General features: G+C 46.4%; 1 protein-coding gene across 1 annotated transcript; it reads right to left on the minus strand.

Annotated features, from left to right (window-relative positions):
- Window positions 1–257: 257 nt before the first annotated feature.
- DAPL1 (death associated protein like 1) lies at window positions 258–9688 on the minus strand. The gene is made up of 4 exons (XM_074145818.1): window positions 9614–9688; window positions 6241–6328; window positions 1415–1478; window positions 258–509 (listed from the first exon to the last, which is right to left on the minus strand). The coding sequence occupies exons 1-4, from the start codon at window positions 9669–9671 to the stop codon at window positions 390–392; spliced, it is 330 nt and encodes a 109-aa protein (XP_074001919.1). The 5' UTR covers window positions 9672–9688; the 3' UTR covers window positions 258–389.
- Between the last annotated feature and the right edge of the window lie 10680 nt (window positions 9689–20368).

Consider the following 20368-nt stretch of genomic DNA (forward strand, 5'->3'; position numbering starts at 1 on the left):
GCCTAAACGAAAACAAACCCATGCCTTTCGGTTGCGACCTGCTTGCGTAGGATCACGTTCACTTCAGCTTCACTATCATTGCATTAAAAACCCAACCCAGAACAGGAAAAGAGGGTGACAGTACTTCAGTCAGGGGTCCCACAGTACGTGAAGCTGTGGGACCTCCTGGCACTGAGCAACCACTGTACACCAGTAACCGGCTTAGACAGAAGCCACGGTACTTTAATAAATCCCAAGTTCATTTAGCAACTCTTCTTATAAAGTATTTTATTGTCAGTAACAGAAATACAGGAAGATACAAGGCACACAGCTTTTGATCATTTTATCACAAAGTGCTCTTTAAAATAGAAACTTACTTTTAAGTAAACATGAGTATTTTAATGAGTATGTTAACATTTCCGTGGCTGTTGAATAATGTAAATTCTTTTAGGCAGTGTGAACTTCCTCAGGGCAGGCTGGGGCTTTTGGTGAGTCACTTGCAATGCTGCTGCATGAATTTTGTGGCTCATCTGTAACATTATAGAGGGGGAGGGAAAAAGTTGTGATAGAATACAGCTTTTCTGCTATTTTCCTAAATTCCATCATCTGAAGGTAGTTTAAGAACAGCAGTAACACCTAACTCCACAAAAAGTTCAAGTGATCAATACATAAAATTCATGGTGACTCTGTACATTTAACGATAACTTCTGTTTCCAGAGCGACGTTAGCCTGACTACCTTCAGTGAACTACTGGGGTTTTTCCCCTCCCTTTCTTTACGAGCTCACAGGATGAGCTGTCAGGAGAAGGAAGCAGAGCAGATCATCAGTACACCAGAGTTAACGGTAAATCCCTTCAATTTCTTATCTTCCCAGATTCAGATCATCATCATTACAGTATGTAATTAGTCTGACATTAGCTTCCCTCTCGGCACCCACTCTGCCCTCAAACAGCTGCCATGTCCTGCTCTAAGCTGGACCCTTGCAAAATTAAAGCTATTTCCACAGTGGGATAAAGAGCTGAGGACTAGGTTTTGTTCTGGGTTGTAATCCCAGCTCTGCCACAGACTTTCTATGTCACTGGTAATCCTTCCCCACGTTCAGTGCGCCTAAATCAACGCACCACTTTAAATGAGGACACACCTTAGTATCTGGCCGTACTTTTCTGTACCAGGCTGACATAACCACCCTGGGGCTGCTCGGGGTCAGGCAGGAACGGCACCAAACACAGCAGAGCAAGTCACTTTTTAGCCATCAAGCATTTTAGCCACACAACCGCTACCGAAATAGATCATGTCAACAATATTCAGTTGTAGGTGACAAACCTACACGTCAGATGACAGCAATCTAAGGAAAATACACTTTTTGATTTTTTTGATGTTTAGCTTTATGGAGAGGCCCCGGCAAACACATATTTTGTTCTTGCAGCTGTACTTACTTTGCTCAGCACTTCTGACAGCAAGACACCCATGTTCTGAGTTCTTGAGAAACTGGCAATAGCACTGTAAGGCAGAAGAAAAAAAAAAGCATTTAGCATTTCCATCTCACAGAAACACTTGTCATTTTCCAGACTTAATACAAAACGTTTTGCAATAGAAATTTAGGTTTTGGAGCTAAATCCTTTAATCATAGTAAAGACTGTATGATGTTAAAAAAAGGTATGCTGCCTCAGAATAGAACAATGCAAAAATCTGTGTTGCAGATTATTATATTATTTATATATTGTTTTATACAAAAATATCTATCTTTAAATCTCTCAAAAGGGATTTTTTTTGGTACACTGTGGAGTAGCTTCACAGCAGTGAAGCACTGATATCCAGAACTACAAGATTTGGAATCAAGAAAAGTATGAAGTTCATCTAGACGCTTCACAAAAATTCACCCTCTGCTTTTGGGGAGTGTTTCCTCTCACAGCAGCCGTTTGTCAGGCAAGAACGTTTAGCACAAGATCATAGAATCATGGAATGGTTTGGCTTGGAAGGGACATTAAAGATCATCTTGTTCCAACACAGATTATCCCATTAACTTTTTCATATTCCAATGAAGAAGAGCCATGTTACCAATATTCCACAAATAATCAATCTGTGGCTATTAAATAATTCAGCTCAGGTCTCCCCGGAGCCTTCCCTTCTCCAGGCTGAACCCCCCCAACTCTCTCAGCCTGTCCTCACGGCAGAGGGGCTCCAGCCCTCCCAGCATCTCTGTGGTCTGTTGAAGGAGAAGCTGCTGCCCGAGCGCCCACACCCCGTCCAAGCAGTTGCAAACCCCCACTGAGTCTGTCACTGCTCGGACCAGGGTCCCTTTGCAGCGGGTGACTCCAGGGAGCTGATGGGCTCCTTCTCCCTCCTCGCACACTCTTGCTCTTGGGTGCGCTTCTTCCTTCTTCAGCCTCAACCCCAGGCTTCCTGCAGCTGAGTTTCAGGTGTAGGATTTTGCAAAAATAATTAATTTAATGGAAAGATACAGCAGCAGGATCAGCGTGGGCTGGGTGCCTCCAGAGAGGGACGTTGAACAAAGACATCCCTGGGCAATTACACCCTTGTGATCTAGACACCTGCCCCTCACACATCTGTTAGTCCAATGGTCATTTTTGGTCTGGAGTCCTCTAGTGTTCCTTTTCTGTGTCCAGGCAGGCCATTGACTGCTCTAATCTTGTTGATTCGCAGTCTCTGCTGAGGGCTGGAGCCTCCTTATCTTCTGCTTTATGCTGCTTGTGCACCTGCGCCCACTGGCAGAACATGGGGAACTGAAAACTCCCAGACTTGGGGAAAAACACTACCAAAACATCAGTGTTATCGACATTTTTCTTATACACAAAGACTAAACACAGCACTGTACCAGCTGCTAGGAAAATTACCTCTACTGTGGCCTAAAGGCTTCAGCAAATCCAACCACTCATGGCAAGTAAAGCTAGCCAAACAGCATAAATCACGCCATCTTATAACCCTAAGTAATCTATTCTAATTAAAACTTACTTATTTAACCTAAACAACTAATATGTCTCAACAGGACCCCCTCTGGCCCCGCTCCAACAGGTCCATGTCCTTCTGATGTTGGTGGCCCCAGAGCCGGAGGCAGCACTGGGGGCGGGAAGTCTCCCCAGAGTGGAGCAGAGGGGCAGAATCCCCCCCCTTGCCCTGCTGGCCACACTGCTGGGGATGCAGCCCAGGGTGCAGGGGGCTTGCTGGGCTGCCAGCGCATGTTGCGGGCTCATGGCCAGCTTTTCCCAGCAACCCCAGGACCCCCAAGCCCTTCTTGGCAGCGCTGCTCTCCATCCTGCCATCCCCAGCCTGTGCTGGGACCAGGGACTACCCCCACCCAGGGGCAGGACCTTGCACTTGGCCTTGTTGAACCTCGTGAGGTTCACATGGGCCCGCTTCTCAAGCCTGTCCAGGTCCCTTGGCTGGCATCCTGTCCCTCATCTGAATCTCATCTGAGTCAGAAACTTAGAGACAAGGGCTCTGTAACTGAGAGCTACTAAAGCACTTGACAAAGTTCTCTGTGACTTCTGTGATTGTACCCGACAATGAAATCCATCACCCCAACACGGTGCATATACTGTGTCGAGTAACCATTGACTCTCACGCAGAGAACTGGGGAACAGGAAAGAAGTCAGTGTTACTGGCTCAGCTTTGTTCCAAAAAATGTATTTTAGGTCAGTGTCCTCCAAGCAAGTGAGGAGAAAACCACACAAACAAAACCCTGCAGTGGTGATTTCTATAGCCTGCCAAGAAACCGTGTCAATATGGCAGTGTTAAATATGGCTAAACCCAGTTAATTTAAAAGTTTTCAAGCCGATTACAACATTTTAGAGGGAAAAAAAAATTTTAAAAAAAATCACATCTTGGTCTAAAAACTTTCAGCTGTCAGTCTAGTCACCAGCTTCCCTTTTAACTCCGGGCAAAATAATCTATTTAACAGCAACATTACTAGATGACAACGCTTTGACTGTCTGACACTGATACTCTGATCACAATGTACACAGACACTCAACTAAAAGGGAAGCCTTCCTGACAGCAGCTAAAGATACTCAGAAGTTTTATCAAAAGTAATATAGGCAACTTAAATCCTGGGGTGGCAAAAAAAGTGGGAATGAGAACAAAGTCACCCGGACCCCTTACCTAATCCATCTAATCCAGGTTTTTAAATGGTTACCTGGGTACTATAGAAATCCATAGTATAGGGGGCTCCTTTCTTATAGGTAAAAAGTAACTGATGTCCCTAAATCCTCAGCAGTGGAAGGAGTAATCCACAGTTTTCAGGATAATTCCAAGATATGCTTTATTAAAAGACATGATTCTAGATCTGCTCCCAGCTTGGACAGGCCTCTCCAGCAAGCCCAGAGCAAGCTACCAATACAAAGACTGCCCGAAGGGAGTGCTGTTCTTAAGAGATACAACAGAATATTTAATCTTTTTTTGTGCCAGTTTATTTTTATGCATAGAACTAGTCCCACATTGGGACTTCAGCAGAGGCATCTACATCTGGACAGAAATCAGAGCCCCCTCCTACAGGTAAAAATATTTGCTTATAAGTGCTTTTTCAAAGCAAGATGACAAAGACACTCTTAAAGCAACAACAGATGCGTTTCCTACCCATACCTAATAAAGCACTGCTCAACAGTTTCCAAGGGAAGAGTGAATTCCAGGCTGTCCTCGTTCTAAAGGGAACAAACCCCTTGCCTCCCGCTCCCGAGAGCTGACAAGATCAGACTGTGCTCTCTCTTGGGGCTGGGCCGCTGAGCAGCAAAATGTTAATGTTTCAGAGGGCTAGAAAAACGTGTACCCTGGGTACAGGAGAATTCATTAGAGAAGGACATCCAAGTTCCAGTCTCACCTTACACATTATTTTGAACATTGACAAAAGGGATAAATATTTTAAATGCACACAAGTTACAACGTCGAGTGGAATTTTAGATCCATCTCCCCAAGAACAGTACTTTAACCACTACATTTTGTCTTATCCCCACAAATCTCAAGTCTTTATCTATGAAAACTTTTTCCATGAAATGTCAACGGGAAGCATCCAGCTCACTGGTGAACGTAAGAACTGAATCAATTTTTTTGCCCTTTGTATTATTGCCCGAGACTCTGCTTCGGGAAACCTAGGGTGAGGAAACCTCCTGAACACTCACAAATACCTTAACTGTCCTGCAGAGGAGGGGATGTGCACCACCTCCTTGCACGGCAAGGTCATAGCTATCAGGGCACAGCAGATTTGTTCAAGAGCAAATCACTGGATCAGGCTCTTCTGAACAAAAACTTGGTCTCACACTGGCTGGTTTCTGAACGTCACAGCGATTGTGAGGGGTGCTGGGTACTCTGCAATAACGATGCACTTCTAGATATGCCCCAAAAGAATTGCAGGCTTTTAAAGGGAACTTTTTGTGCAAAAAAGAAGGTATGTGGCACAATATGAAGCATCAGAACTGAGTGGCCACTGAGAAAACTTAAAATTGCAATAGAAACAAAAACCTGAGTGTCTAAATCCTACTTAGGTACTGTGTTCCATTTGGGATTCAGACTCTAATAGAATTTCAGGAACACCACAAGTCATTAAAATTTTACCCTCTTACCCTTATATTGAACAACTTAACCTCTTGTTAAGTGCTATTTAAGAACAGTGCATATATTTTAGAAAAACATTCCGTCTTCCTTTGAAAAAGCTGTATGAAAATATTTGTTTTGATGACCACTTCAACCAGTCACTGCTCACATACTCAAAAGTAGAAGCATGCCTTCACCTGGGGGCAAAATAGCTTGAGTACCCTTATGAAGTAGAAACCGAAAAAACCAAAGTAGAGTTCAGACTGAAATAGGAGATATAACCTATTCAGGAGATAATAGAGTCTTCAGGGCAGGTGGGAGATGCGGGTTTCACTTCCTTCAGAATGAGGACAGCCTAAAATTCATTCTTATTTCACTGGAAACTGTTTGACCGCTGCTTTATGAGGTATGTGTAGGCAACACATTGTTTTCCTTTCCATTCCATAATGCATGGCAATAGAGGAGAGATTTAGCCTTTGCCTTTCATTGCGAGGCTCCGGCCTTAGGTTTTGAAGTTGAGGTTTTTTTGCTGAGTTTTTTCTTTCTTTTTTTTTCTTTTTTAAATTGATGATTAATTCAAAGTTGCCTTTTATCTATAAATTGCACTAGTTAATTTAAGAATTAAACTCTTCAGAGATTAAGAATTGTGTTTATTTCCAAGCCCATTACCTATGAAGTGTGTCTGTGGGGCGGGGGGAAAAGCCCTGCAGGGCAATACCTTGTCTTTTCTCTTCCTGGAGGTTTAGCGGTTTTCTCAACAGGTCCGTATTCTTGCTTTTTAGACACTCTCATACCTCCAGCTTTGACTGCAAGAAGAAAATACAATTTATGTAAAAATATCTACAGAATTACATCCTACATTACGGACACTTACAGAAGAAGAAAATGCTTATACCCCAGGTAATTTTTATCAAGAAATCATCTGTCAATATTTAACGCTATGCTTTGCTCTTACACACATACACAGAAGAAAGCCAAAGAGCTGCAACAAAAACTGTGAACTTCTATGTCATGGCATACTCCAATCAACTTCCAAATGCTACAGCCAAGAAGTGAGAGGGGGTTGGTCATTGCTAACTATATTAAATCTTAACACCTTATTACGCTAATGTGCATTCTTCCCCCATAGATCTCAGACGTAGCAGCTTCCATTTTAAATTTACAAAAGCAAAACAAACCAACCTCTGAAGAGGTTCCGGCTTTTGAACAGTGTCACTAACAGCAATAAAGGTTTCATGATTTGCTCAAGCTATTGTAGAATAAAGCAAATAACGCAGGTAAGAACCAGCTGCACACTCATCTTGTACTTGTGTCCTAACATGTTTAATTATATTTTATTAAGATATCTGCCAATCACAAAACCAATTAGGTCTAATTAAGCTACAGACGACCTAACAATAACAAATTAAGTTCTGAGGAATGTCAGAAAATTCAATTCTGAACAAAGAACATGTAAAGTTATCTAAAACATCTTGTTGAAAGAAATACTTTCTCCCTGTTCATGAGGATATTTTAAACTTTAGAACTGCAAGAGTAAAAAAGAACAAGCTTGGTATGCATTGCCCATTATTTTGAAAAAGTTGCTTCATCTTACAGCAAGGTTCCTATTCTTATCATGAATAATCAAGACTAGAGTTTTAAAACTCAAGTATTTGGGGGTGGGAGTGAGTAGGGAATGGAGGAAAGTTTCAAGAACTACTCAGTTAAATAGCACGAGAAATGCATTTGGCCATTTTCGGGGCAGCAGACGTGGCCATCTGGAACTAACACCCATTTTTTATCAAATCTGACTATCACCTGGTATTTCCTGGTTGCAAATTTACTTTTAGAAACAAGAAGTCTCCTTCAGTCATGTTCAAAGCAGCCTTGCACTGCTGGAGTTCTGCAATATCTAGACTTGGCTTTGCTTTTCTTTTTCAAATTACATCCATACTGTTAATTATACTGCTGTATAAGCAGCAAATGAATCGCCTAGCCATCTTACAGCTGCAAATACATCAAATGAACCAAATCTTTTGGGAATCTAACTGCAAAATGGAAAGTCTTCTCTGAAATGGAAGTGTCAACAATTTCCAGTTATCTACCAGTACAGAGAATCAAGATTCTAAATACCCTCAGCTCACAAGGTGTGGAACTCTTCCTAGTCTTTATCAGTGGAGATCACATGAGAGGCATCTCTACACAAGAATTACAAAGGATTTTAAAAAACCCAAATAAATAAACAACCCCAAACACCCTGGAATAGTTCAAGATCTTAGACTGATGTCTTCTTGACACCACATTCCCTTACAACAAGTTCATCCAGAACACCAGTGAAAATTATCCCAAATATTCTTCCACAGCTTATTAGGTACTTAGATTTTTTGGCTTTTTGGAAGGAGATAAACTGCAAATGGGAACCCAACTAAAATTTTAGAAGTACATAACAAAACATAACTGAACCTAGATCCATGACGTTTGGTCTGGGACCTTCACTAAGCACACACGTGCAGGCCTGGTGATTTCTAGATACAAGCATTTTTTATAGTTTTAATTGAGCAAGGTGAAGAGATGCAGACACACAGGGGGGCAAAGACATTTAAACATGATGCAGCTTTACAAGAAGCAGAAGGGGGTGTTGGGGGGTGGGCCAGGAGAGAGAGGCAAAATGGGAAAAGGTATTTAAACACTGAGTTTAAAAATCAGGAATTGGCCTACTACCAGCAAGCCCACAGAATAAAGTTATTTGTAATGATTCGAAATAATGCAGGACTTATTTCAATCATTTCACTGACTTGAAAATAGCTGCTAGTAGCAGCTGTCAAATCTGCTCATACACACCCATGGCAGTGGAAGCCTTAAATATGGATGCTCCTGGAATGTACCAAAAAGCTGTTTTGTAACTTTTTGTTTTGTTTTGGGTTTGGTTTTTTTATTATTATTTTTATTTTATTTGTTTGGTTTGGTTTTTAGGATTTTTTTTCCAAAGCAATTAAGAGAGATGTCAAAGTTTTAATACAGAGTTTCCTCCTCCTTCCCCCTCACAAAATGTAAAAACCCAAAGCCCCAAACCGCAAACAAAGGCACTGAGGTCTATAGAACCCCGAGGTCAGTTACGGACAGACAGTATGGTCAGAATAAAGGTGTCCACCTTCAGCCTCCTCGGTTCACAAAGCGCACAGTTGAAACAACTTACTCCTGCCATCCCTACTGCTCTGCCAGACTGTCGCCTGCTCTGCGCTGACGGATAAGCCTCACCAAGACACAGTTTAGTGTCAGGCAAACTAAGACAAACCAGAACCCACAGCAGGGCACCGACTGTCGTGGTGTAAAGGCCCTTCCAGGTGCAACTCCACCGTCCCGGCCACACACAGACAAAAGTCCAGGAGAGGTCTAGCGACAAGCGAAGCTAAAAAAACCACCTACTTATATCACAAATTGATGTGAAAGCATGCTTAAAAAAAGATAAACTGTCAAGAAAACCGAACACATTTTAGGAGTGTGGTGAGACACACGAGTGCCCTTCAGGCAGCAACGGCTCACCCGGAGGCTCCCAGCCCCCTTCGCCCAGGTGAGGAACTCCGGGGGGAGGCCGAGGGGCAAAAAAATTAATTCCGATAAGAGGCAAGGGGTAAGACCGGAACGCTAAAGACCCCCGTTTCGTTAGAACGTCGATACCTACACTTCTGTCCCCGTTCCCCGACAAGGCGCTCCCGGCAGAGCCCGGCGCCGCCCGCCTCTGTCCGACGCGAGGGGAAGCAGCTCGGGCGCCGGGGCCAGCACCTACAGCACCGCACACGGCGGAGGGACAGGCCGACCCCCACACACCGCCCGGCCGGCGGCGCTCCTCCCGCACCGGGACAGGCCCGTCCTCCCGCGGCCCCGCCGCCTCGGGCGGGACAGGCCAGGAGCCGGCGGGGGAAGCGCGGCCCGTGCCGGCCCTCCGCGGTGGCCGCCGCTACCTGCGGCTGCCTTTGTAGGGAACGGTTCATTTCGGCGGCCGCGGCCCCTCAGCGACCCCCCCGGCGGTTGCCGCGGCCCGAGGAGCGACCGCCGCGGAGCGGGAGCGCCTCCCGCGCCGGGAGCCCGGGCGGCCCCGGTCCCGGCCCTACCTGCAGGACGGCGCCCGCCCGGCGGCGGGAACGGCGAGACGCGCCTTCTCCGCACCATGGCGGAGCGGGGCCGACTGCGGCAGGGGACCGGGGCGGGCCGGCGGCCCCGGGGCGGAGAGCGGGGAGGGGCAGGCGGGAGCGGCGAGAGGCGGTCCCGAGGGGCGATGAGGGGCGGGCGAGCGGGCGATGACCTCCCGTAGCGGGAGGCCCGGCCGGAGGGGCGGTGAGGTGCTGTGAGGGGCCGTGAGAGGCGGGCGGGACCGGTGAGGAGCTGTGAGGGGCGGGCAGGAGCCATGGGGGGGGCGGTGAGGAGCGGTGATGAGGGGCGCTCCCCGCCCGTACCGGGGTCCCGGCCGGAGGAGCGCTGCGGTGACAGGACGGGGGGGCGCTGCGGTGACCGGGCGGGAGCGGCTCCGGGTGCCGTGTCCCGGCCGGTTCCGCGGCTCCCGCTGAGGAGGCGACGCCGAAAGACCGGGCTGGGACGGCCCGGCGAGAGGGCACCGTGTGAGCCGGGAGGAAGGGGGCGAGGAAAGGGCGGAAAAGAACTGCGTGGGGAGTCAGCGTGAGAGGGACTGCTGTCCCGCCTCCCTCACCTCTGTCCCACCGCATCCAGGTCTCCCCGTTTTAATTCCTTTTTCTTAGTTTTGTCAGGGTTGTTCATCATAGGCTTTTTAAATTCCTGCTACAGGCTCAAAGTTTCCTTTGTGGTCTTTCGCTTAGAATTTTTCTCACTTGTGTGTGTCTCAATTTCCTGTTCCTGTGTTGTTTTGTTAATTTTCTTTTAGGTGGGTTTCCTGCAGAATCCAAGGTTACACATTCAGCTCCTGTATTTTGATGTATTCCTTCCAGCAACAGAACTTTTGAACCCCCCGGATGCTCTTGGCCACGTTTGACAGAGGGCTAGAGGCTGAGAATGAAATTCTCTGCTCTGAATATAGTGGCAATCAGTTTGTGGGTAGAGATGGACCTCAGCTGAGGAAAAGGCTGTGTTGGAGCTCACACCTGGGCAGACAGCAGAGAACTTCAGTGCTACAGGACATCTCCTTTGGAACCCATGTCCCGCTAGAGCCAGTCACAGGCTGTGTGATCACAGAAACATCCTCTAACACACACGCAGGTCAAGAAAAAGTCGCGCTCACACTCCCCTGATGGGATGGGGGAGAGAATCAGAAAAGTGAGAAACTTGTGGTTTGCGATAAAGGCAGTTTAATAGGTGAAGCGAAAGCCTCTGTCCTGGTTTGAAGTAAAACCAAACCAATTTTCTGTTCTGTAACTTTACATCCCAGCCAGGCCTCCTCTAACTCTCTGAAATTAACGGCACATTGTGGAGAAAACTGCTCGTTCTCAGAGTGATAAGCCCAATGTTTGTGCTCCGTGCCAAGGAATGGTGTGCAGGGAGGCCCTTGCTTATACTTATTGCTGTAACAACCAAGGGCAGCCAATTTCGTTATTTGCCCCCTTAGAGGGTCAGAAACGGAAAAAACGTAGAGGGGTCACATCGGTGGGGAGGAGGGGACAGGAGAGGTGACCCCTCTGGGTCCTCTGGGAATACCCCAGTGACCAACTGGGGTATTCCATCCCATCTGCCCCATGCTCAGTATAAAAGCTGAGGGATCAAAGGGTCAGCCCCTTCCTGCGATGGCCGATGTCCGGAGAGGACTCTGTCTGTCCATCTGCCTTTGATCCTGAGCCGTGTGTTCCTGACTCCAGAGCTGGAATCCAGTTCCCATTCATCACTGAGTCCAGTCTGGGACTTCCCCAGTGCCTGCCGGTGATGTAACTGACATCCTGGGAGCTTGATACGGTTTTGTATGTATTGTATCTATTTCATTATTTTCTTCTTTGTTTTTATTTTAATATTAATTCTTCATTAAAGTGGTTTAGTTCATTCTAAACTTCTGAATCTCCTTATCTCTTTCTCCTCCTCTCTCCTCTTTTTGGGGGGGGGGAAGGGCCATTTGTCGGTCCGGTTTTGGTAAAGTCAGCCGAAACCACGACAGCCTCGCAAACCAGCACAGCGAAAGGAGGAATTCATTCCCTGCTCCCCGTGGCAGGCGGGTGCTCAGCCATCCCCAGGGAAGCTGGGCTCCATCACAGGTAATGGTAACTTGGGAAGACAAACACCATTCCTCCAAATGCCCTCCCCTTCCTCCCTCTTGCCCCGGGTTTTATTGGTGGGCACGACACCGTATGGTCTGGGACATCCCTTGGTCAGTTGGGGTCACTGTCCCGGCCGTGTTCCTTCCCATCTCCTGTGCCCCCAGCCCGTTGCTGGCAGGGGGTGAGGAGTAGGAAAGGCCCTGACTCTGTGTAAGTGCTGCCCAGCAATAACAAAAACATCTCTGTGTTATCAACGCTATTTTCAGCACAAATCCAAAAAAAGTTAACTCCATCCCAGCCAAAACCAGCACAGTTACTTAATAGCGAAAGGCAAAAAGGCACATGGGATGGGGGAAACGCTTTTTCATTCTGCTGTGTAAAGATTTTTATTTTTTTTTTTTGTGGTTGGACTCGATGATCTCAAAGGTCCCTTCCAACCAAGAAGATTCTGTGAGATGGCTGAAATAGTTCATGGAAAACAATGTGGAGACAAAATAAAATGCATTCCTTTGTCAGCAAATGCTGTTGGCAGACACATAGGAAGCACTGCTGAAGATCTGAAGAACCACGTGTTGTTAGCACACGTGCCTCGTGGGAGGCTGGCTGAAAGGACAAGTATTTCTAACATGTTCAGCTTACAGTATTGCTCGATTCTGTTTCAGTTAGGACATACAGTAGAAGAAATCATCATAAAAATTTGGCATTTTCCTGAATCTGCCGGTGATTATGATCTTTTGTATGAAGCCAACGGTTCCCTCAGGTCCCCAGGCATTATGTGTGGTGATGGGCAGGAAGCGTGGAAGGTGGTTCCCACTCCACCCTTACCCCGTCCCTAAGCAGACAAGGCAAAAAAGGCCCATGTGCGTATGTGTCCGTGTGCCTTTGTGTGCCGGGAGGGAGAGCAGTATCTCAGCACTACCAACACTTGCTGTTTTATTTTATTGTGTTGCAATACTCGGTGGCTTAAAAAGACAGCAACGAAAATACTGCTCACAGTTCCCTGACTCATGCCAAAGCAACCCCTGCCTGAGTCACAGAGCAAAATCTGCATATATTGTGATGAGACTCTGTGAATTTTATCTGCGAGCAGTTGCTGAAACCACAACACATAATGCTGAAGAGATTTTTCTAGAATGCTGCAAACATGTTCTGCTTTGCTGTGCCAAAGCATTTCCTCACAAAAATTAGCTCTTTTAGAGATTCTGAAAGCAAAACATGAAAGAAGAAAAAATCATTAGTCTCGTGCTTTATTTGGGCTTTTCTTATTTTTGGATCTCAACGACCAAAAAAAGGGAGAGAGAGAATGTAAAACCAGAATGCGATTAAGTGGAATCAGAAATGAAGTAGGAAAAGTAGAAGAGACCGTGGTGTAAGAAACCAGCAGGGGGTTACAGCACAACAGCTTCCTTGGAGATGACTACTGTTGGCTTGGATTTCTAGAGCAGAAAAAGCCTAAACCAGGGCATCCAGTCTAAACCAGATTTGATTTTTTAGTTTGGTTTAGTATGTATGAGGCAGGAAATAGCTTTGAAATGCAGCAATTTCCTCCCTAGAAAAGCAACTTACTTTGCAAATATTAAAGTCAATAGTACTGCATGTCTCTGCCAGTAAGTATTTTAACTTGAAATGGATGACAACAATTTGGATTGGGGAAAGAAATTCTTTCAGATAAAACGATCTGAAGGAGAGATAACAAAGGGAACTTTTTCTGAAGTATTTGTTTGGTAGTAAGGGTTTTTCATATTATTGTTACAGAGAAATATTTCATATCAGCAGAGAAATGTTGATACCGTGACAACTAATAGTTATGTCTATTGGTTTCATGTTTCTGCTTAAAATACCAGCTGTGTTTGCGAGGTAGCCATCTCTGCCCATTGTCTACAAGTATACTTCAGCATCAGAACCTCGTCCTTCTTGGCTTTCGTTAAAAACAAACCAATATTCCTACAGAGGCATAAAAGCCATAGCAGTTCTCACCCACGCTTCCTGCAATATCTTCCACAACCTCTATAAAACTGATTGAAAGAAAGTAATTCTGAGCAGGTTTCGATTTGTATCTGTTGGTTTGAATGTTTAAGCTTGGATTTTCAGACAGTTGTCTAAAAGACAACTCTTTCACTGCCTTTAAAATCCAGACTTTAGGTCACCTAGTAAGAGTCTATGCTTTTAATGCTAAAACCATAACAGCAAACCGAGCCCTTGACCCATGCTAAATTGGTCCCATGGCATGGAAATGCAAGTGCAAACATAAAAACCACATTGTGCAGTTGAAATCTCTTCCTTTTCCTGCCAGTCTCAGTCCTGTTTCCATTGAAGTCCCAATCACATCAATATCAGACATAAGAGCTGTCCATCTGATGCTGGGGGTAGATTCCTTTCAATGGTAGTAGGCTGTGAATGACTGAATTAGGAATGGAATTTATACTGTAATGATTCTATGTATTTTTAGAATGTGGGTTTTTTCATAATGGAGGCAGATGTGGGAAACCCTGGGGGCAGGCACAGAATTTTAACTGTGATAAAGAGACAATAGTCATAGGAAATTTTCCTGAGCGGCACTGCTATTGCTCCGGAACATGTTCACCTTTGGTGAGAATTCCTCCTCGGAATCTACATTCAACAGGCAAGTTACTACCTGATCGCAAAGCTTGAGAAGTCTCTCGGCAGAATCAAGAATCAACACGTTTCCAAGCAGACTGCCCGATCACTTGATCCAATCTAGCTAGTAGCTATTAGCATAATTATACATCAGGCATAGGCCACATCTAAAACAAGCACTCAGCACACCAGCGTATGGAATATCTTCCTCCTGTATCATGTTTTAATTCGTATCTCTCTGCTGTTAAATCTGTTGCTCATAACTGCAGTGTTTTCCCTTATCCACCTTATTTCCAGCGTTGCTCAATATATCGGAATCGGTAATTTGTGTCTACTCATCTAAACTCATACTGTTTTTACATCTAGTAATTGAATGTGAAATACTGTTGCTGTTTTCCAAAGCTCAGTTACAAATAGGCAATACATTTTTCAATTGAGGCAATACAGCTGTTTTTAAAGGCTGCAGGAACATGATGGGGACAAATATTCTGATGCAGGTATATGGCTTATTTTTTATTAATCCATGCTTTAATTTTTTTTTCCTGTCTTGGGTTTTTAGTTCAGCATAAAGTTAACAATGTTGCAAAGAACATTATTGTTAAGTATTTAAAGCATGGAGAAGACCAATTAGTGAAGGCAGCCATATGTTCAGTGATTCTTATATTGAGAGAATTGTTCACTAGTGCATATATTACGCATCTGACACAATCTGTAGGAATTCTGCCTTCACATCTGTAATGCTTGCCTCTTTACTCCAGGGAGCCTGTGCAGTTCAAGTCCTGGCTGGGATCCGGGTGCCAGCTGTTTCACAGGCTACAGGAGACAAAGAAGTGTCCCGGCGCAGTATGGTAGTGCTGGAAGGTAAAGGCTAATATCATTAAGTAGAAGATATACCTTACTGGCCAATTTTTGGTGATGGAATCAAACTTTTAGAATGACTGGAAATATATACCTTTGTCATCATGTGTTTTATCCACCCAAGTGTCCTTGTTAAAAAAAAAATATTACTGAGTAGTGGAATAAGTGAATCAATTCTAAAGAATAAAATTGCACCACGCTGAGCTGTATGGGAGCCCTTACACAGATTTCACTACTTCTGTCCTACCATAACAGCAACACTTGTTTCCTCAAAGGTTAAACATGAAAACTCACTGGATGTTGTTGCTGTTGATCAGGGCTTTGGACCTTCACCCTCAGCAAACAGCTTAACGGTGGAAAGCAAAGGAAAGCAAAATATTAGTTAGTATCTTGCAGGTTTTACACGTCCTGTGATACTGAACTCCTGGGAGCTCGTCAAACGCAAATTACTTGTCAGTGTATCTATTTTCCTGAACAGATATACAAAAGCCACTAGGGGGCACGTGATATTCGGTAATTTAATGGTAATTCTTTGCCATACAATAACTTCATGCTGGACCCAGCTGTAAACAAGAAATTTACCTTTTTCATGGTGGGTAGAAAGCGATTCAAATTCTCCAGTAATTGCCATTGGAACAGCAGCTTTCTGAAGCAACAGAGATTAGGGCACGCTCCTTGGAAGCGCCTCAAGAAGCTGGAAAACAGAGGGAGAGAACTGTGAATTGCCCTGGTCTTGTTTGGTGGGTTATCACTTGTAGCAGGGCTGGCATAACATTGTAGTAGTACGGAGCTAAAACGCAATTCCTGTGTTTGCTTAGAGGAATAAAAATGAAAGTTAAACAAGAGGAAGATGTTATAATTGACAGACTTTGCAGAACGTCATAAGAACAACACAGAGGTGCTAAAAGTGAATAATCAGTTTTAGTATGCCCATTTTTCTTCTGTTTGCGTTGTTACAGTAGTTACGGTGAGGTCCATCTTGCGAGCCAGACTGCAGTCTTTCCTTGTTGGAGTGCACGGGTCAGGGTTGAGGGTAAGGCAACTGCAGCTCTCCAGCTGCTGCCCAATTAGCGTTTTCAGAGGCAGCGTGGTGCGGAGCAGGTTAGTCCTGCTGCCTGGTGAGTCACTTGGAAGAAAATGAAGAGGAAACAGAGACGGAGGGATTTCTCTCTTTCCCCATCGGGCCGCAGGATGGGCTCAGCACGTACGGGGCAGCAATACATACTACACTACAAAGTCATACGTGTTGCAGACCGTGGGAATAGAAGCCTTGGGGCAGCGCATCCTCCGTGTGATCCCGTTTACACGCTGCCCGGAGGGTGCGGGAGGTGATTTGCCTGCACCGTGCCGGCAAGGAAACAGAAGCGTTTCACGCTCTCACGAACGTCACGGTACAGACACGCCGCCGCTAGACGGTGGCACGAAGCAGAGGATTTTAGCACCCGCAGGACCGACGGAGCCGGGCGGCTGCCGTGAGCCTCCGCCGCCCTTCGCGTCTCGGCGCGCGGGCTGTGCGAGCGGCAGGGCTCGTGCCCCGCCTCACGCTCCCCGGAGAGACGCCGCCGCCTCGGCACCTTTGTCCCCGCGGCGGGACGGCGGGCGGAGCGGCAGCTCGCGCCCGTAGCCCCGCGACCTCCAGCCCACCCGCGGCCCCGGCCCCGGCCCCGGCCCCGCCGCGCTGCCCTGAGGCGCGGGCAGCGGAGCCCGCAGCGCGGGGGTGTCTGTGCGCTCGGCGCCGCGCAGCGCGGGGGGGGGGCGGGCAGCTCAGCACTCACACAGCCGGGCCTCGCCTGTCCGAGGGGCGCCTACACGCAGCCGTGGCCTTTCCCCGAAAAGGCGGTGTTTATTACACTGGGTTCCGGGAAGCCGTTCCCGTGGGATCCGCCTTTAACTCCTCCCAGCCGCCACGCGCAGGGCTCCTGGTGGCCGCGGGCCGGGGTCTCGGGGATGAAGGCCGTACGTCTTCCTCGCCGTGCACCTCTCGCCTTTAACGTTAACGCGCTGCTCCAGGCCACGGGGCTGGGAAACCAGAGGATGGCTCTGTCGGGACAACTGGGTTCCTCCTTTGAGTACCGGTTGTTCCCTCATCTCCCCGCGAGGCTGCGTTATGGTTTCAACGCGTCCTTTCTTCACCTAAACCCCTCGGCAGTGGCTTTAGGCTATAGATACACAGCTTAAGCCAAGCGATGGCCCTGCTATTAACCCTTGAGTGTTAGTTCCCCTTACCACCCGCACACCACCTTCTGTGCCTTTGGACCAAACAGGCTTTAGGGTTTAGTCCTTAGTCCTTAACTGCCGCCACATCTAGCACGTTATTTTTAAACCACTTAGATTAGGGAAGGTAATCACAGCGGCAAAGAAAAGTGCACGGCGGCCAGATCTGCAAAAAAGCACATGGAGACACCTAGAGAGTATTTCCAGAGCGGCTTGTGCCATTTGTTAAGTCAGTAGACTCTGTTGAAGACTACATATTTAGGTTTCAAATATTTTCAATCTCGTTAAACAAGTGAGCTTAGGAGTTTACTTGTGTTATATGGGAAAAATTTTAAAAAACCAACTGAGACTGGCATTGCTTAGTCTTCTATCAGCGTCATTGTCAAAATTGATAACTGGTGAACAGTTGAACGGGGTGGATGGTGCAGAGTTACAGCCATGTGAAAGGAGAAGGGCTATAACAGAATTTCCTTTGTAGCCCTCAGTGTGTCAGGCACGAGCAGGGGCCAACACACCTATAAAATTTAAAAGATTTTTTTTATTTCTAATGGTTGAATATTTAATAATATTTGAAGGTGTTCAAGGCCAGGCTGGATGGGGCTTTGAGTAACCTGGTCTAGAGGGAAGTGTCCCTGCCCAGGGCAGGGGGTGAGACTAGATGGTCTTTAAGGTCTCATCTAACCCAAAGCAGCCTATGAATATCAGCAAGTTAAGCAAATTCAAACTAAATGCCCTTTTGGCAACTGACGAATGGCCTTATCCCTGTTCCATTGTGTCACGGTTTGGGCCAGACTGGCCAATGATGACACGACAGATGCTCTCTCCCACCTCTTGCTCCAAGGAGAGAAATAAAGAGATTTATGAGTTTAGAAGAAACTAAACTACTTTAATAAAAATATTAATAATAAAATAAAAAGGAAATAACAAAGTAGATACAATATATACAAAACCATACCAAGTTCCCAGGGGGATGTCACCAGTGGGCACTGCGGAAGTCCCAGGCTGGACTCAGCGACGGGTGGGACCTGGATCACAGGTTGAGATCAAAGGCAGGCAGATAAACTGACAGGGGCCTCTTCAGGCATCAGCCATTGAAGAAGAGGGAGTCCTAACCCTTTGCTCCCTCAGCTTTTATACTGAGCATGGATGGGATGGAACACCCCATTGGTCAGTTTGGGTCACCTGCCCTGTCCCCTCCTCCCCACAGGTGCCACCCCTCTGGGGAGAACAACCACCTCAGCTGACCCTGACTGTCACAGCACCGTGGGTAAGCAGTCTGCCAACTGCAGGGGGTTAGAAGAGGCTTAGCCAAGGAATGAAACCGCTGATCGGGACGTTGTCTCTGCTCCACCCCAAACCAGGACACGTTATATGGGTTTATAACTGTGTGCAATATTTGAAATTAGCTAAATCCTCTCCTGGAACAACGTAGTGGGTGAGTGGCAGCTGTAAATGGGATATGGATCAGTAGGAGTGCTGGAGTACTTACAGCCAAACTGAAGGAATGTATGTTTTGCTCCCATACTAAGCACTCATCTACAAGGATTGATTTTTTGGCGGAGGGGAGATAGCCGACAGGAGTAATTCAGCATTTCATGGGATATGGTTGTCTCAGTTTCCTGTGTGTCTCTGGCCGTTCTGGAGATGCACTGGCAGATTCTGGCTTTACTTAACTATTTGAATAGTTTTAGGCCATAGTCAAATGACCTGCACTACAACGCAGTGACTTGATTATAAGCCTTTGGTAATGAGCTGGAGGTATTTTGTGTTTAGTCCTAATGGAGATCCATCTCTTCTCGTAGTGTGTGATGACTTTGTGTCGACACAAAGACGGACGGGAGATAATTTGTTTCACACTCTTCACAGTCAAGAAAAACGAACCCACATATGACTTTAAGAGGTAGCTGGAAATTACCCCACTGAACACCCTGCCGCTTGCGTTATTATTTTACACGTAACTCACATAGAGTAGAACAGACTACAAGGTGACACTTGGTATAAAAAATGGTATGCGTAAAGATATTTACTAATAAGTAGGGTGCCCTGAAGTAGCAAGGAGGTGCGGCGGCTGAGGTTTTGGCTCTGCTCCAGGACTCAGGCGGGTCAGTTCATGGCTACGGCCAGCGACCCCTCACAACCCGACCCGGTCCCTCCTGTGTCCGTGGGAATGGTGCTGCTGCAGTCTCCCCGAGGGAATGCCCACTCCGCTTTTTGCAGCGCTGTCACTCTCTATCGGCGTGGCAAAGTAGAGCTGAGCTTTGTTTCTTCCCATGGCAGGATAGTGCTGGTTGCACGAGGCGCCTGCAGGCAGTTGGGCAGACGGGGGTTGTGACCCAGCCTGTCATCAGCCGCCACACCCCGACATTCTTTTATAACCACTTTTATTCCCTAGACGAACCACAGAGGCAAGAACTTTCTATTTTCGCCATGTAATAGCATACCTTCCCAGCGAGCACTGCCTTTTCCTGGCCTGTGTTCAAAAGGAGTGTGAGCGACACCTGAAACGTCGTCTGTGTTACCTGCTCTGCCCTCGCTCCGTGGGGCACTCCCCCATCTTTAAACAAAGCGTGGGAGTTGAATCAGCTTCTCGTGCAGTTTGAACAGAAAGAAATGCTTTGAACATATAAAGAGAACCAAAACCTTAATATTGTGTACGAGTGCCCATGTTTACCAACGGAACGGGCAGTAGGTATGACGGTGTTGCTGAAGAAGCTGTTGCGTTCTCTTTTTAAAACGCCATAAAGTATTCCTGTTCAGACACAGTTTTCTTGTCCTCACATCCCCCCCTTGAGCTCGCCTATGGATGGGATTAATTCTTCAAGTTTCTTTTTCAACTTCACTTTGTTTTTTAAACGCACTAGTTTCCACAGAGCAGGGATACTGTTGTCTGGGTTGTTTCCTTGCAGGAGCCGACATGTCACCGAAGAGTCAATGTGCGGAGTCAGAGGATGCTCATTGGCAAAGGACGTTGGCACAGATCATCAC

The sequence above is a fragment of the Numenius arquata genome, chromosome 3 (assembly GCF_964106895.1).
Source record: "Numenius arquata chromosome 3, bNumArq3.hap1.1, whole genome shotgun sequence".
NCBI classification, from domain to species: Eukaryota; Metazoa; Chordata; class Aves; order Charadriiformes; family Scolopacidae; genus Numenius; species Numenius arquata.